General features: G+C 43.3%; 1 protein-coding gene across 2 annotated transcripts in view; it reads left to right on the top strand.

Annotated features, from left to right (window-relative positions):
* The window catches only part of SMURF2 (SMAD specific E3 ubiquitin protein ligase 2), a 159,879-nt gene that overhangs the window by 23,490 nt on the left and 117,781 nt on the right, over positions 1-18,608 (top strand). The window contains exon 1 of one of the 2 annotated variants that reach the window (XM_032616026.1): positions 15,966-16,546. The exons of the other annotated variant lie outside the window; for it this stretch is intronic. Coding sequence (XP_032471917.1) covers positions 16,495-16,546 — 52 coding nt within the window. The 5' untranslated portion in view covers positions 15,966-16,494. Of the gene's footprint in view, positions 1-15,965; positions 16,547-18,608 lie in introns of those variants that run through there. 2 annotated transcript variants of the gene reach the window in all.

Here is an 18,608-nt window from a genome sequence, read left to right as displayed (position 1 = left end):
AAATTTTCTTTGAACTACATGTGCAAGTACTTTGTCCATTAATCGTTTGGGTTCTTGGGGTTTTTTTCTTGTAAATTTGTCTACATAATAAAAATATTAAAACTTTCCTAATCACATTTGGGAACAGAGTGCAGTCTGTTTCTTTTACTTTTGTGTTAATTTTTCTTGGGTCTGCATAAGTTTTAAAAATAATTTTATAGAGTTAAATTAATAATTTTTTCCTTTGTAGTCACTTTTATTGTTTTTAGGCTTGGGAAGTTATTCTCTGAAGGAAATAATAAAGAAAAGTAAATGAATCAGAAATAAGTTTGAATTGATAAACAAACTGAAGGGCTGATTCTTTGAAATATTAAAACAATCTGATGATCTAAGTAGACAAAAAAAGGGGGAACCCTCACAATAACTACAATTAGAAATGAGGAAGAGAATATAATATCAGATGGGACGAAACCCCTTAAAAATTAAAACATATGATGTTCAACTCAATTCTAGTAAATCTGCAATTCTTGATGAAGTGGAAAATTTTTCAGGAGAACTATAAATGACCATAATTGATCCATGAAAAAGTAGTGTATCAGAATAAGCAAACAGGTACGGAAGAAACTGAATATGTATGTCATTAAAGAAAACAAATAAATTCCAAGAAAGTCTCTGAGTTCAGAGAATTTGCCAGTCCACACTGTCAGCTTTTAGGAAAAGAAAGGCTGGTGGGCATGTAGTGAGACTGAGTCTCATTTTTCCGAAAAAAGGCTGTACCTAGAAAGAGTTCATGCCTTTTGACCTCAAGGTAATCCCAGTTCTAGGACTCAGTCTAATAAAATGACCAGGGAGTCATGAGCAAGTGTATCTTTTTTTAATATATAAAATTATTTATTTATTTATTTTTGGCTGCATTGGGTCCTCTTTGCTGCGCATGGCCTTTCTGTAGTTGCGGCGAGCGGGGGCTACTCTTCGTTGTGGTGCATGGGCTTCTCATTGCAGTGGCTTCTCTTGTTGAGGAGCACAGGCTCTAGGCGTGCGAGCTTCAGTAGTTATGGCACGCAGGCTCTGTAGTTGTGGCACGCAGGCTCAGTAGTTGTGGCATGCAGGCCCAGTTGCTCTGCGGCATGTGGGATCTTCCCGGACCAGGGCTCGAACCCATGTCCCCTGCATTGGCAGGTGGATTCTTAACCACTGTGCCACGAGGGAAGCCCAGCAAGTGTATTCTTTATAGATGTAAACTAGTGGAAAATTGGAAACAACCTAAATATTCATCACTATTGGAATGGGCAATAAATCAAGTATGTTTACAGGATAAAATACTGTATAGCCGGGCTTCCCTGGTGGTGCAGTGGTTGGGAGTCCACCTGCCGATGCAGGGGACACGGGTTCGTGCCCCGGTCCGGGAAGATCCCACATGCCATGGAGCGGCTGGGCCCATGAGCCATGGCCGCTGAGCCTGCGCGTCCGGAGCCTGTACTCAGCAACAGGAGAGGCCACAACAGTGAGAGGCCCGCGTACCTAAAAAAAAAAAAAACTATATAAAAAAAAAAACCAAAAAAACTATATAGCCACTTATAATAATAATATTTAATGATATGGAAACAGTCTCATGATAGGTGAAAAATCTGGATGTAAAATTGTTTTTATAGTGTGATTACAACTTGGTTTAAATTTTTTTATGTTTTGCATAAAAACACAAGCTGGATTGAAATATTAATAGTGATTTTATCTAAATATTAAAATTTTTCTCCTTTGTACTTCTCTGATTTTCCAAATCTTCTACATTGAACATATATTACTTTTATAATCAGAAAAATATTATCTAAAATACATAAATTTGCATAGAATCAGCAGTCAAAGGAAATATACAATGGTTATCTTTGAGTGATAGATAAGTCATTTTTAGTTTCTCCTTTATAGTGTTTACCATTTTCCAAATTTTATAATGAGCAATTTTTTCTTTTTTATAATAAACATTTAAAAAAAACAATCAGTCTCCATAGGCTAGATAACCTTTTAAGTATATTTTTAAGATTCTCATAATTACTTTTAAGAGAATGTTAAATACACATGGTAAATATCATATTGTACATATTATTTTGTAATTTATTTTCCCTTAATGTATTATGACCATTTTTAATGAACATTTTAATGCTTTTAAATATTCATCTAAGATATAATTTTTAATGGCTTTGTATTTTCTCATTATAGTTTTTACCAGATTTTGATTTTCTAATTCAAACTCTGCTTCAATGAACATTCTTATTCATAAATCTTTCTCAGATACTCCTCCAGTTTAAGTTCTCCTCAGTTTCCTGAATGACGGTAGCTCAGCCTCTGATTTCTCTCCAGCGCAACAGGACACTTATCCCCTCCCCAGGTGGGCAGTCCAGATCAGTGCCCCCGCAACTTGAATGCACATTTGAGTCACCTGGGCATCTTATTTTTGAACTGCAGGTTCTGATTCAGTATGTCTTGAGTGAGACCCAGCACTTATTTCTTTTCTTTTTTTAAAAAAATAAATTTATTTTTTTATTCATACTCTTTATTTTTTTTTCTGCATTGGGTCTTCGCTGCTGTGCACAGGCTCTCTCCAGTTGCGGTGAGCGGGGACCACTCTTCGTTGCAGCGCGCAGGCTTCTCACTGTGGTGGCTTCTCTTGTTGCCAAGCATGGGCCCTAGGCACACGGGCTTCAGTAGTTGTGGCACGCGGGCTCAGTAGTTGTGGCACGCGGGCTCAGTAGTTGTGGCTCGTGGGCTCTAGAGCGCAGGCTCAGTAGTTGTGACACACGGGCTTAGTTGCTCCACAGCATGTGGGATCTTCCCGGACCAGGGCTCGAACCCGTGTCCCCTACATTGGAAGGTGGACTCTCAACCACTGTGCCAGCAGGCAAGTCCCCTAGCAGTTTTTTCTAGTGGGCTTCCCCTGAGGTCCATGCTGTGGTTCTGCAGACCACATTCTGAGGAGCAGGTTCAAAGCCAGTGTATCTTCTGCCAATTCATATGACTCAGAAAGCCTTCTTCCTGTCTCAAGGTCTGTCTCAATAGAATTCTAATCCCAACTCCACCACACTGGTCATGGCTCCTCCCTGCAAAACCATGTGGAAGAATTTTAATTCACCTGAATGCGATCTCTTACCAGTTATTTTAAGGCAGCTGATGTGTTCCTCTGAATTTTCTTTCTCAGCTTTTCATTCTGCATGGGGCATGCCTTGAAGTGCCTCAGCATCTTGATTTCTTTCTCCTTTGTCCTTTTTAGAGTATAGCACCCAGAACTGAAAGTATTGCTTACGGCGCAGGCTGATGGGCTGTGGGTAGAGGGCGACTATCATGACCCTCATCCCCAATAGAATCCTGCTGTGAATTCAGCTAACAGCCCATGACACTGGAATGACTCATGGTGAACCCACTGTCAGCTAAGAGCCTGAAATTTCCACAGGGGGTGTTGTTGGTTCACATCTCCCTCAGCTTCTACGTGAGCAATTGAATCTGAATCTAAGTGACCCAAGAGATCCCTGTTAAGCTCCAGTTTTCTCGCTTGAATTTGGCATAGGGCTGTCCTTGTCTCAGAGAAAAATGCTATGACCACAGGAAGGGGGCGATGTTGACTCAGGGATCCCACCACCTTTTGGACCAATACAAAGGTGTTGCCGGTATATGCAAATTACTGTAAACCTTTATTGGCTTCATTTAGGAATCTTGCCATTGACAATCACATTTCTGAAGAAGGAATCTACAGCAATTGATGATAATGCAGAAGTTTTTATTTTTAGTTTATTGAAGTAACCTTTCTCCTAACTAACCATTTCCTTTCCCCTGCCCACTTATCCAATATGGGGTGAAATAATTTCTATTAGTAATATGTAATGTTACTAACATATGAAATATGATTTTATACTCTTCGTGGAAAATTCAGAAAACATCGAAGTTAAAGAGGAAAATAAAAATCCCATATGATGCCATCATCTAGTTGATGATGTCGTGTAGTTGATACACCCTTGTTGGTGTATGTCATTGGTTGGTGTATGTCATCCTTTCATTCTTTTTTATTTGCATGTTTTTTTTTTTGGCTGCGCCACACAGCCTGTGGGATCTTAGTTCCCCAATCAGGGAATGAACCCGTGCACCTGTATCAGGAGCATGGAGTCCTAACCACTGGACTGCCAGGGAAGTCCCTGCATGTTTTTAATCTTACTAAAAAGCCAATATTTTAAACTTTTATTACATGAGTAACAGATGTTCATTATAGAAAAAAGTGGAAATACAAATATGCAAAAGAAGAAGAAATAGAAATCCTATTATCTAGAAATGACTTCTTGGTTACATTTGGGTGTGTTTTTTTAAAGATGTTTAAATCTGCATATATATTTTATTTTTGTTAATATATTTATACAGTAATACTATATTATAAAGGTTTTTTTCACTTGACAGCATATTGGAAACATTTTCCCACATAAAGAAATATACATATTAATAATATTTAGGGACTTCCCCAGTGGCGCAGTGATTAAGACTCTGCCTGCCAATGTAGGGGACACAGGTTCGAGCCCTGGTCTGGGAAGATCCCACATGCTGCGGAGCAGCTAAGCCCGTGAGCCACAACTACTGAGCCTGTGTGCCACAAACACTGAATCACTCGTCCCTAGAGCCCGTGCTCCGCAACAAGAGAAGCCACTGTCCGCGCACAGCAACAAAGACCCAACGCAGCCAAAAATAAATTTAAAAAAATTTTTATATAAAAATAATGTTTAATATTTATGCATTATAGGTATGCTATATATCTAATATTTTAAAAATATGTTTCTACAATATTATTATTATTATTTTTTGCAGTACGCGGGCCTCTCACTGCTGTGGCCTCTCCCGTTGCGGAGCACAGGCTCCAGACACGCAGGCTCAGCAGCCATGGCTCACGGGCCCAGCCGCTCTGCAGCATGTGGGATCCTTCCAGACCGGGGCACGAACCCGTGTCCCCTGCATCGGCAGGCAGACTCTCAACCACTGCACCACCAGGGAAGCCCTACAATATTATTTTAATGGCTGAATGTATTCCATAATATCAATGTACCATAATTTATTTAAGTGTCCCTCTATGGTTCAATATTAAGACAGTTTGTTATTTCTTGCTGGGACATAAAGTTTTTATTCGAAACAGAATCACTCACTAGGTCATGTGTTCTCAACTTCTTTCTTAATATGTACTACTTGGTGATGCTTAACTCAATGTTCTTAAATATTTTTTATTTATTTATTTTTTTAATATTTATGTATTTATCTGGCTGCACTGGGCCTTAGTTGCGGCATGCGGGATCTTTGTTGCGATGTGTGGGCTCCTTAGTTGCAGCACATGGGATCTTTTTAGTTGTGGCATGCGAACTCTTAGTTGCGGCATGTGGGATCTAGTTCCCTGACCAGGGATCGAACCCAGGCCCCCCTGAACTGGGAGGGCGGAGTTTTAGCCACTGGATCACCAGGGAAGTCCCCTCTTAGTTTTTAAACTTAACTTTATTACAATTATACATTTCAGTGTGCTAATATAGTTTACCTACTTGGCATTTTTTTTTTTTTTTTTTTTTTTTTTTTTTTTTTTAAATATTTATTTATTTATTTATGGCTGTGTTGGGTCTTCATTTCTGTGCGAGGGCTTTCTCTAGTTGTGGCAAGCAGGGGCCACTCTTCATCGCGGTGCGCGGGCCTCTCACTATCGCTGCCTCTCTTGTTCTCTGCGGAGCACAGGCTCCAGACGCGCAGGCTCAGTAATTGCGGCTCACAGGCCCAGTTGCTCTGCGGTATGTGGGATCTTCCCAGACCAGGGCTCGAACCCGTGTTCCCTGCATTGGCAGGCAGATTCTCAACCACTGCGCCACCAGGGAAGCCCATACTTGGCATTTTTAATGGCCAATATGGCATTCTATTAGTTGCGTATATTATAGATTACTTAGCATCACAAATAGCAATTTGAAATTGCTATTTCCAACAAGAAAATTCACAATGAATGTTGAACAATACAGTAGATAGCGTTTGTTTTTATTTTCCATGTATCTTTCTATTCATATTCATGAACATTTTCTATATCCATGCCTCTACTCCAGGCTGTAAAAGCTAAGTCAACAGAACCTCTCCTTTCAGGCTACTCTACCATGAGGGTAGGCAGGTTTCACTTTGATTTACCCAGAGTTCTTTCTTGTGACTCCTGCATGATGATGCAGGAGAGGAATTCCCTCCGTGGCCTTGACTGGCTGAATCATTTTTCATGGTTTCGGTTCTGTGGAAAACTATTCTAGAGAACATTTAGTGAACTGACTCTGAATGGTTTCACAGTGTGAAATTTACTTTGTAAGAATATTATTTCACCTGTAGTTGAAGCAAGTTGCTAGTTTTGGCAATCCCTCTTTTGTTATGAGAACTCACATGAGCCAAATTCCACTTTCAAAAACGATGCGGGCCAAGCTTCATGCTGTGTAAGTTCATACCTAGAGATGGCAAATTTCTGAATGGGTTCATAAGATGAAAAACAACTTACTTGTGCTCACTGCCTTTCCTTAGAAATTAATTCCAGAATGTTTTAAATGCCTACATACAGTCATAGATTTAAACTGCTAATGACAGTAGTGAATGAAGTCAGAAACAAGGCATATCAATATTTTCAGATGGATTACACCACATGCTTTAATAATTTTGCAAATAGGGAAATTCTGATATTGAAGGGAAACCCTCTTAGTTCCTATAAAGATAATATGTCATCCTGAAGAATATTTTTAAAGACAGCAACTTGAAAATTAAGAATTCCATTCAAGTTTGACAGGGTTTGGTACAATAAATATTTGATGAATGAATGTATAGTTTATATTTATTCTACCAGGATAGTAAAAAATATGGCTCTAGTCTCTCTCTCTCTCTCTCTTTTTTTTTTGGCCATGCCTCGAGGCATGTGGGATCTTAGTTCCCCTACCAGGGATTGAACCCATGCCCCCTGCATTGGGACCGTGGATGGAGTCTTAACCACTGGACTGCCAAGGAAGTCCCTCTAGTCTCTTGATTGCCATATGGAATATCTTTTGGTGGGAGCACAAGACTGGATGTCATTTTGTCTTTGGTTTCTTTCTTTTTTTTTTTTTTTCTTTGCGATGCGCGGGTCTCTCACCGCTGCGGCCCCTCCCGCAGCGGAGCACAGGCTCCGGACCCGCAGGCTCAGTGGCCACGGCCCACGGGCCCAGCCGCCCCGCGGCACGTGGGATCCTCCCGGACCCGGGCACGAACCCGCGCTGCCCGCATCGTCAGGCAGACTCCCAACCACTGCGCCACCAGGGAAGCCCTGTCTTTGGGTTTTAACATTTGGTTTTCAGATTCTCCCCTCATGTTGTCTTATTCCAGCCTCAGTCTATTGACCACGGTGCTACTTTTCTAATTCTCTGTACTGAATCCAGGTTCCACTTCTTGGCATCATCTGCCAGCTCTGGTTAAGAGTCCTCGCGCTCTGGAAGCCTAGGTGATGTTGGCCATGAAATAGGCCAACCTGTTGCTCACTCCCTAAGCCACAACTATGGGGATGAGGCATAATGTTGCACAAAAGTGTTTATTGCATTAATCTTTCTCTGGAATGAGAAAAGAAAATCCTTTTTCAGCTCAGTCCCTAATAAAGTAGTAACTTTTCCTAGAGCCGAGTTAGGATTCCATAGGCCTTACATGGTTCCGCTCTCCCTCTTGGCACTCTGCCCAGACTCCCTGTGAACAAGCCCAAGCTAGCCTGCTGGAGGATGAGAGACCACGTGGAACAAAGGCAAGCCATCCCACCTGAGGCCACCTTAGATCAACCAGTCCCCAGTTGATCTGCTAGCTAACCAGCAGCTGACCAAAGATGCATGAGTGAATCCAGCTGAGCTCGGAAGCCCAGTCTAAATTGCTGACCCATATAACTGTGAGCTAAATAAATGATTGTGGTTTTACACACTGAATTATGAGGTGGTTTGTTACAGAGCAAAAGTGAAGTGGTTCACCCTGCTAGGGAGGTCTGGTTACATCACAGGTTTGATAAACTGGCTCAATTTTACTTGATTTTGAGATAATCTTTGGAGCTATCCTATTCTTCCCTAACATCCTTCCATAGCACATTAGTGTGGTGATGGAGGTCGTGGGCACTGTAGTTGCAGACCTGGATCTGAATCCCTCTTAGGAGGGGCGTGCATTGGCAGGCGATCTCTTAACCACTGTGCCACCAGGGAAGTCCCTGAACCTTATTTTCTTATCTGTAAAACATGGAAAAGAATATCACTTAATAATATCACTTGTGGTTGCTTATCCAATATCTATTCCTGGACCCCCTATTTCCTTTCTAACAGAACTCTGATTCCGTTCAGGTATTCATACATCCTCTGCATTGTTCTCTGAATTCTCTACATAGCCTAGATCAGGGGTGATTCCTGATTAGTCTCAACTAAATCTTGGAAACTCCATTCTGCTCGCCAATGATTGGTTTAAGAGTGGGCTAGGATCAAATTCTGACCAATGAGAGCTGAGAAGGAAAGATGCTAGTGTGAAAGGGCTTCTGGGAAGGATTTCCTCACTCCTAAGAAGCAGATGAGGAAGGGATGATCTGTCTCTTCTGAAGACTGTTTGGTCTGGACACAAGGCCTGGGACTGTCGTAGCCATCTTGTGGTCATGGTTACTTGAAGGCAAAACCAAAGCCCTGAGGAAGGCAGAGGCATGAGATGGAAAGAACCTGGGTCCTTGAATGTATCACTAAACCACTGAAACTCCAATTATGGAATCAACCCTATCTCAGAGCTACTTGTTATGTGAAATAATAAGTCTCTATTATTTAAGTTTGTCTGGGTCAGGTTTTCTGTTTCTTGCTAATCCAAGCATCCTGAGTGATATATCCTTTAGGACAGCATCTGGCACATAGTGAGCCCTCAATAAGCATTAGCTCTTGTTTTTTTTTTTTTTTGACCGCCCCACTTGGCATGCAGGATATTAGTTCCCCCACAAGGGATCGAACCCGTGCCCCCTGCAGTACAAGTGCAGAGTCCTAACCACTGGACCCCAGGGGAATTCCCAATAACCATTAGCTGTTGTTAGAATTGTATTGGTGGCTTTCCCTCAACCATTAACTAGTTTCAGATTTCACAGATCTTGGAAAAACACTTTACTGAATTCTACTGACCCTCCCAGTTATGATGCTGTGCTCTTTACCTATGGCCTTAGATCTAGAGCAGGGGTTAGCGCTATGCACGGTAGGCCCGATCTAGCCCACCGCTTGCTTTTGTAAATAAAGATTTATTAGGACAAAGCTACACCCATTCATCCATCACTGTTCTTGCATTACAACACCAGAGTTGAGTAGTTGCAGAGGGGGCTCTATGGTTGGCAAAGCCTGAAATATTTACTCTCTGGCCCCTTACAGAAAAAGTTTGCTGGCCTGTGTTTTGGAGCCAATTCTTTACCTCCTCAATGATTATTCACTCGGAGACCTTATTAACCAGGCAGATTATAGCTTCCACCCCAGAGATTCTGCTTCCCTGAATGTATCTGCTAGGACTCTTGTGGGCAAGTGACTGAAGACCTGACCCAAACTATGTGATGGCTTTAGGAATGGCTGGATCCAGGGGCTTAATGGGATAATCAAGATCATATTCCACTCTCTTCATCCCTTGGCCCCTCTTCCTCTGTGTTGATTCTAATCTCAGACAGTGTCTGCCATTGAGGGCCACAATATGACCCTGCAGTGTCTGTCCTTCCTAGTTTATGTTTAGTGGGAAAGAGGTAAAATCTTTCTCAACATGTTTGGTAAAACTTTGGAGAATCACTGTGATTGATTTGACCTAAACATTGAAAGTGCATTCTAGAGAGCAACAGATAATTCTCTTCTTACCCTTTGTATTTTATGTATTGTTTCCTCATTGGTTGTCTTCCTCCACTAGATTACAAGCTTTAAGAACAGTGCTCAATGCTATCATATGCTTAGTAAATATCATTTTGAATGAATGAATGTATATTTATTTAAAAATTGGAATTGGGATCATTCCTCACGTATATTTTTGTTTTCTGCTTTTAAAAAATTTATGTATTTATATCATGAGCATTCCTTTTATGCCACTAAAGCTGTTTGGATTGCGTTCCAAAGGCAACAAGCAGCCACTGAAGGTTTTTAAGCAATGGTTGACATTGACCCATTGGCTTATGAGCCATGTTGATCTCATTCTGGCCCATATTCTCTGCATTACCCATAAAGACTGCATCATACAAATATTTCCACATCTCCTCCCATCCCACCCTTAGAGAATTATGTTGTAGCTACTACAGTTTTTATTTTGAAGATGATTGGATATGACTGTTTTTTAGAGCCTGCTCGTGTTGCTCAGTTGTCCAAAGTAGTTGCAGTTGAGCGATGCGCCCGCTCCCTTTCCCCCGGGGCTGGGGCTGCTACCTCATCCTGAAAAGATGTGTTGCTTCATGATATCAGCTTACAGCAAACCATGCACAGATAACTTTTCAAACATTTCATTGTAATACTTCCATGCTTAAATCACCAAATTGGCTTTGGAAAATATGCAATCCCTTCAAATTACATTCTCTTTTAACTCAGAATTCACAATATCATAGGGCAGTGTGTATACTTAAGACATTTGAAAATGGGTACATAAAAGCTGCCTAGATTTACAGGATTTTTAATTTTTTTAAAAAGCACACTATTGTAAATGTAACAAATGATGAAAATCAGTTATACAATGTGCCTTTTTACCTGTATTGTATATAATATAATTGGGTATGGAAGGGATTGAGAAGTTGTTTTAGTTTCCTAGGGCTCTCGTGAGAAAGTATCACAAACTGGGTGGCAGAAAACAACAGAAATTTCTTTTGCCCCCATTCTGAAGGCTAGAAGTCCAGAATTAAGGTGTTGGCAAGGCCATGCTCTCTCTGACAGTACAGATAGAACCCTTCCTTGCCTCCGCCCAGCTTCTGGTGGTGGCCAACAATCGCTGGCTTTCCTTGGCTTGCAGCTTCACTCTCCGATCTCTGCCTCTGTCATCACATGGCATTCTTCCTGTGTGTCTCTGACTTCAAACAGCATTTTCCTCTTCTTTAAAGATACCAGTTGTATTGGATTAGGACCCACCCTAATGGCCTCATCTTAATTAAAGACCCTATTTCCAAATAAGATTACATTCACAGGTTCAGGGGGTGGAGTTTAGGACTGCAACATATCTTTTGGGGGGACAAAAATCCAACCTGTAACTGAGGTCATCTAGCTCATCTCTCTACTGGACGTATGATCTGCTGTATAAGATCTGTCCAGTCGTAAGACTTAGGCACAAAGTATGATAGTCAATTTAGGTCAAATCCAGGTAGGTGGAGTAGGGGCAGAAAGAGGGTCCTGGGTCCTGGCACAAGATCGTCCCACACTCACTAGGGTGAGATAGTTGCTGTTGTATTGACCTAGTTATAGAAATTGGTTGCAGAGCTGGGTGGGTAGGATAAGGTCTAAAGAGTGATGCAGGGAAAGTCTGGTGCTGGGCAGAGCACAGAGAACACTGGTGGGGAATCCAGCTGGCTGGTAGCAAACATTCTGGGTAGATGTTTAGATGGGTGGGATGGTCATTATCCTCTAGATCACCACTGTTCAATAGGAATATAATGTGAGTCACACTTGTAGTTTCAAATTTTCCAGTAACCATATCAGAAAAAGTAAAAAGAAATGGGGAAATTAAGACTTTATTTTACTTAATCTAAGATATCCAAAATATCATCATTTCAATATGTCATTAATATAAAAAAGATTAGCATATTTTGCCTTCTTTTTTTTTTTGCCCCGTACTAAGTCTTTAAAATCCAACGTGCATTTTATACTTGCAGGGCATCACAAGTCATATTTCAAGAGCACGATAGGCATATGTATTAGACTGCACTAGATCCTAGAAGTGCTGCCCCTGGGTGGTAGGATCCAAGCCACAGGCTGGGTTGTAGGTGAGACTCAGTTCTGGGGAGAACACAGGCAGGAACAAGGCAGAATCTAAGGGTGTTTAGGGAAGAGTTTAGGACAGCCTGAAGAGGAAAATGTGTTCCAAGGAGAGACAAAGTGAATGAAAGGGGGAGGGATCTGCTTAAACTTGCTTAAGTAAGGGATGGGGTGATTATTCTGCACTGTGAGATCCCTTGGAAATGAATTGTAAGAAGTCACACCTGGGCTGGGAGTACTGGCAGGAAATTGGTCACTCTCTTTGTTTCCCTCTTTAGAGTTATGAAGCCTCTTATCTCCGTTTCTCTCTGCTTGTCTGTTTTGTTAGTCTCCTTCTACACACTCATTCCCTCTTTTATTTACCTAATTGAACCTTAAAATGGCTTCCTCAGCTGCTAACTCTAGGACATCTCCACTCAGCTGCCCACCACTAACTCAGTGGCTTAGTGTTCCATGTCATGTTCCAAGGAGAGAAAATCTGATCTGCCACTTGGTCACTCATCCACCTTTGGCTCAGTTAGCTGAGGCCAAGCTCACCTAAGTACAAACAGAGCCACCCAGGCTCATCCCTAGTCTAAGGCAGTGGTTCTCAAAGTGGGTTCTCTCCACCAGCAGCATTAGAAACATAAATTCAGGGCCCTCACCCCAACCTATTGAACCAGTGTCCCTGGGGGTGGAGCCTACGATACTATGTTAGAGCCATGGGTGAGGGCAGATTCCCTCAGAAGAGGATGTGGGTAAGGACTACCATCTTAGTACACCAAGGTAGAGGTGGAGAAGGCCAGAGCTGAGGTGAGTAGCATGGGGGAGCCCACACCTGGAGAGAGAGGTCCCAGATGTGACTGCAACTTCCATCACTGGGGACCAGGTGTGCTGGGAGGGTGTGAGGGAAGGGGTCACAGAGAACAGCTCAGAATGTGACCTAATCCTAAATCATGTCAGAACAGGACTACATGTGAGGGTTTTTAGTGAACCTAACTTTGAGGACCTGGGACAGGCAGAGGCAGAGAGGAAATGAGTGGAGGTTGGAGAGGGAGAGTCAGGTTGATAACAGCAAGTATATGGGGGCTGTGCTTGGCTGCTTCATCAGTTACAAGCTGATTTGGAGGAAGCTAGAACTAAATATTAAATCAAATTAATAACAGTTAAACATTAAAGAAAGTTGAATTTTTAAGCAGTGGTAGAAACTGCCGAGTGCCTGATGTTTGCTTTTTCCATGGCACATAAACTGTATTAAATTTGAAATTTACACTACAAAAATAGCTTCACAGGAGTACCATTATTAACATAACCTTACCTCTGACAGATTTTTTATTACTGGAGACAACTTTTCTATGTACAAAATATATTAACAGCTGGAGCAGAAGAAAAATACCAACTACAGATGGTAAGCATTTTCTTGCAAAGTCACATCAAATTTAACATTAGCCTTGGAAAATAGAAACATATTTAAACAAAAGATTTTAGATATTCTTAGAACTCTGTGTAGATTTTCACCTCTGGTCTAGGATACCATCATAAAGAGTGCAACTTTAAGTGATTAAAATAAGTTAATGAAAAAGTTTACCACTTCTGCTCAAAAATGCTATTTAACGTGTTGTTACAGCATTTTCATTGGCAGGTTCTATTAAGTGGCATTTATGGAAAAAGACATATTTTATTGGTATAAAATAGGTGGAGTCAGTATACTTGAGAAAGATGCCTAAAATAATGATTCGATAAAAGGTGCACAATTCCACTGAAAGCAAATTAGAAGTCATAAGGGAATAAAAAGGCTTTGAAAAGATTTTCTGCAATTCCCATACCCATTAGAGACATGTGCAAGTACAATTTACATTAGAAGTAGATTTCTATTTTAGGCAGAAAGAAAAGAGTGAATTCCTAAGAATTGTTATTACTCCCTTTCTTTCTCAAAAATATGTCTAAAAGTGTTGCCATGATGAAGCAATGCTGTGCATCTAACGCTGAAATGTAATCCAATGAAAGTTTAGCTCTCCTGAATAGTATAAATGGTTTTATTATTTTTTTTAATTTTATTTATTTATTTGTTGGTTATTTTTGGCTGCGTTGGGTCTTCGATGCTGCGTGCAGGCTTTCTCTAGCTGTGGCGAGCAGGGGCTTCTCATTGTGGTGGTTTCTCTTGTTGCTGAGCACAGGCTCTAGGCGCGCGGGCTTCAGTAGTTGTGGCACACGTGCTCAGTAGTTGTGGCTCGCGGGCTCTAGAGCGCAGTCTCAGTAGTTGTGGCGCACGGGCTTAGTTGCTCCGCGGCATGTGGGATCTTCCCGGACCAGGGCTCGAACCCGTGTCCCCTGCATTGGCAGGCGGATTCTTAACCACTGCTGCGCCACCAGAGAAGTCCCTAAAGTATTCTTATATGAATTGTTTTTTTAAACAATGAGATTTAAACTTACACGCACGCAAGCATAAACAAATCCTCCTCTGCATATTAAGCATGTATACATTTTTCTGAATTGTCACTTACATATTTGAATGTACTGCTTTAAACTTCACAACAGGCAATCTCCACAGCTCCTCCATTGTGTTCTGAAATCCTAACTTCTGTTACCTAATACAAAGCTACAAATTGTGTTAGTGGGTGGTTGGGAACAGTGGGTGCCCTTAGAATGGGGCAAATGCGTATGTATACATCAGTTTGCTAAGTTTTATTGCCATTATACATCTAGTCGTTTAAATTGTGATCACAACTATTGTTGAAATTGATTAGGGTATCTTCAGAGCTTCTGTAGCACAAAGAAGCATTTCTAAAGGAACTTGTTCACTGCTTTGCGCATAGTAGGCACTCAGTATTTGTTGAATGAATTTCTAGCACCGTCCCCTGAATTTCTAGTCTAACTTCCAGAACTTTATATAATTTTTGGATCACTTTAATTGTAGGGCTGTATCCAGACTGATGAGATGTTCTTGGAGGTAACTTGATCTGGAGAATAAAATGACATCACTGATGAATTAAAAGAAATGACTGACACTGACTTAGGATTAAAATGTATCAGACTTTATTAAACATTTAAAATTGCAATAGTAGTAGTCTTAAGCAAAACTAATAAGGCAGACAAAAAATCCCCCATGCATACGTTTGCATGCATACATACAACTTTTTATTCTGCTTTTAAACTTGATTATTTGTAAACTCTTCTATATTATATGGTCTTTATAATTGCCATTTAAATGGCATTAAAATCCATGCTGTTGATGTAATTCGCCATTAGGCTGTTAGCTCATCCCCCTTTTGTTATTAACCGAAGTTTGCAAAGAACATCTGTACTATCATATCAAGAATAAATTCCTAACAGTGCGATTACAGGGTCAAAGGGTAAGGTACACTTATTTTTATTTCATTTTCTATTTTTTCCCTCCTGAGATAACGAAATACAGTACTGTACGAAGAGCTTTACCTACATTGCTCTCGAAGGCTTATCTTGTTAATTATCCTTGCAGGCATTATTATCCTCCTATCCTTGAGCTACAGCTGAAAAAGGAGCCCAAGCAGGCCGGTAACCTGATCTCGTTCACCAGGTGAGTCCTGGATGGTGGTGGCAACTACGATACCAGGAGCAAAACACCCTGGGGGGATTTGCTGGAACCCTCGGTAAGGGAATAGTGTCTCTTCCCTCACCCCAGCGACGCTCAATCCGGAGCGCAGCGGATTCGGTTATCACTTTGCTCGCCCCAGCCTCTCAGAGCCCTGCACACAGTGGGCGTCTAATAAAAGCGGTCTGCATTGCACTGACAAAAGCTCTCCGTTAAGCGGGATAAACACTAGGCCCTGCTGGCACCACAGACCTCGGCGCCGCCACTCTGCTTCTTTGCCCGCTCCTTCCTCAAGTTCCTGCATGGGACAGCACGACACACCAACACAAACCGACCGCGCCCAGGCCGAACCCGGGCCTGGCGCCCCAGCGCCCCAGGCATCCTAGGCACCCTGCGCGCGCCTGCCCAGGCCCCGCCCCCGCCCCGCCCTCCGGCCCCGCCCCCGTCGGCCCCGCCCCCGTCGGTCCCGCCCCCCGTCTCCTCCCCGCCCCCGGAGCCGACGAGTGGCGGCGGCTGCCCCAAGACCCGGTTCCCTCAGACAAGAGGGCGGGTGGAGGAGGAAGCGGCCGAGCCCCGAGTCTTGCTCCGGCGCCGCCGAGCACCGCCCGCCTCAACCGACCGGCCCCGTCGGCTCCTGGGCCTTGCCGACCCGAGAGGAGGGAAAGGCGGAGGCGGCTGCGTGGAGGCAGCCGGGGCGCGGGAGCGGGCGGAGGCGGCGCGGCCGGCCGCGGCTGCCGCTTTGTTGTGCGTCCCGGGCCGAGGAAGGAGAAGTGGGAGGAGGGGGGAGCTCGGCGTCCCGCTCCCTCCGCGGCTCATGGCGACGACGCTCGGCACATCCGGGACCCTCCGGCCTTGGCGGCCGCGGCGCCGGCTGCTCGGGCCCCAGCCCCGGCCGCTGTGGTGACTGCGCCGCGCCTCGCCGTCGCCCCCGCCCCGCCCGCCGCCCGCCGGCCCCGGGCCCAGCGCCGCGGCCGCAGCCCCGTCGCCGCTCCCGCCGCCGGGGACATGTCTAACCCCGGGGGCCGGAGGAACGGGCCCGTCAAGCTGCGCCTGACAGGTGAGGGGGTTGGGCGGGCTGCAGGAGCCGGGCCGGGGCGGCCGCGGGGTGGCCGAGCCGGCGGGGGGGTGCCTGTGGCCTTGAGAAGGGCCAGGGTCGCAATCAATGGTGAGTGGAGAGTCGGGAACGTGGGAAGGCCTAGTTCAGGGAGAGTAATTGCAAACCACTCTGCCTTGTTTGGAAATTCTTACAAAAGCCAAGGGTGACTCGGGTGTCTTTTGTTGGGGGGGGTACCCCGGTTGGAATTCCTGGCGGATTTGAGGTCGAAAAGCCTGGTCCGAGAAGCACGGTTCTCTCCCGGGGCGTCGGGGAGCAGCCCTTGGGCTACTGCCCAGGTAGGGTCGTGGAGGGGATGAGGAGCTCCTGTGGAGGGGATTATTGAATCCGGCTGCTGACTGCGCGCAGTAAACACTCCTTAAAGACGGAGCACTTAACGGGAGAGAGAAAGAGAGAGAGAGAGAGAGAGAGAGAGAGAGAGAGAGAGAGAGAGTGAGTGAGAGAGTGAGAGAGAGAGTGTGAGTGTGTGTGTGTGTGTGTGTGTTTGTGTGTGTGTGTGTGTTCCCTGGTTGTTAACTTGTTCGCCCACTTGTGCCCGCGTGCAAAACCTTCCCTCTCTGCTGCCAGCCACAGCAGCCGGTGCCACACACCTGAAACGCACGGCTTTGAGAGGGAAGGAGACTGAGGTTGACTTTTCCGGTGTGTCTGCCTGATCCGACGACTCGGGCTCATTGTACCCTCTGTGTTTTGGAAGTGTTTGATTGTAGGGTAGCGTGTTTGGGGTTTTTCCTTGTAGGCCGCAGAGCTTGTGTCTCACTGTTAACTCTAGACCTGCTTTAAAAACACCTTTTTTTGGGTCCATTTCTAAGTATGTACTCAGACAGACTTTAAGCGAAGTTTTCTCTCTCCCCACTCTTCTCCCCTTCCCTTTTCTAAATGGAAAAGAATGTCTGGAGGGGTTGCTAGATAGCAGGCTTTTCTTACAAAGTGTTTATGATTCCAGGTGCATGAAATCTTTAACGTTACAGGTACGTTACGCTTACAGTGCCGTTTTTGATATTCTTACATGGTCGTGTTACCCCAGTATAAGGAAAAATTATTTGGGGTTTGAAAAGTGTAATGGAAACCAGTGTACTTATCCTAGTTTCAGTATTCATTCTTAATTATCCACGTTGATATTCAAATGTGTGGTGAGAAAGGTGGCTTTCCTTAGAGAATCTGTGTATGTGTGTGTGGGTGCGCGTGTAAGAATAAACTGTAATTATGTTTGCCTCCACTAGACTTTGAGATTTATATGGACTAATTTTGTAATTGAATGCTTGTGTGTCACATCCCAGTCCACTGGCTGAACTTTCGAGATAAAAACTTGCAGTGAATTAGGTATTTGAGAATTTAGCCTGACTGTATATGTTGGCTGCAGTTTTTAAAATATATTACTTTCATGACAGTTTTACCTTCCTTAGGGAAGATTGCAAAGAATCATTAACTGAGTGGTTCTTAATGGAAAACCTGGATTGGGAGATGCCCGTCTCCCCTACTTCCCCCCATTCAGTTTCCTTATTTTCTTACGAAGCAATGGAAACCTTTATAAGGGATCTTTGTTGCTTTAGAGTTTATCTACTCTGACTCTCTGGAGTCAGTCCTGTGTCAGTGATGGTGGAAAGAACCTGTGATTCCAGGTGTGCAAAAAGTATTAGAAATTGGCTGGTGGCCACTTAATTCCTTCTAGGCTGTATACACAATAAGAAAATGAGGGCGAAAACAGGGATTTTGATTTTCTGCAGAATGAGTTTGAGGTTTTTAGTGTGACTCAACAGATCTTAAAGTGTTTATCTGTGGTTTCCTTACTGAATATGATACATTATAAAAATTCACGAGTAAAGTTAGGAGAAAAGATTACACTTATTCCCTATCCCTCCAAAAAAATACTGGGCTTAATTTGTAGAGTGATTTTGTATTTTTACATTTTTCTGAGGAATTTAAAATACACTGTGTCCCCTTAATTGTAAAAACAGTTTGAGATACTCTCAATTTCTTAAAACCATTGGGAATTTGTCTCTGTCAT

The sequence above is a fragment of the Phocoena sinus genome, chromosome 20 (assembly GCF_008692025.1).
Source record: "Phocoena sinus isolate mPhoSin1 chromosome 20, mPhoSin1.pri, whole genome shotgun sequence".
NCBI classification, from domain to species: Eukaryota; Metazoa; Chordata; class Mammalia; order Artiodactyla; family Phocoenidae; genus Phocoena; species Phocoena sinus.
The sequence above is the reverse complement of the archived record's forward strand: the minus strand, read 5'-3'. Positions and strand labels throughout refer to the sequence as shown.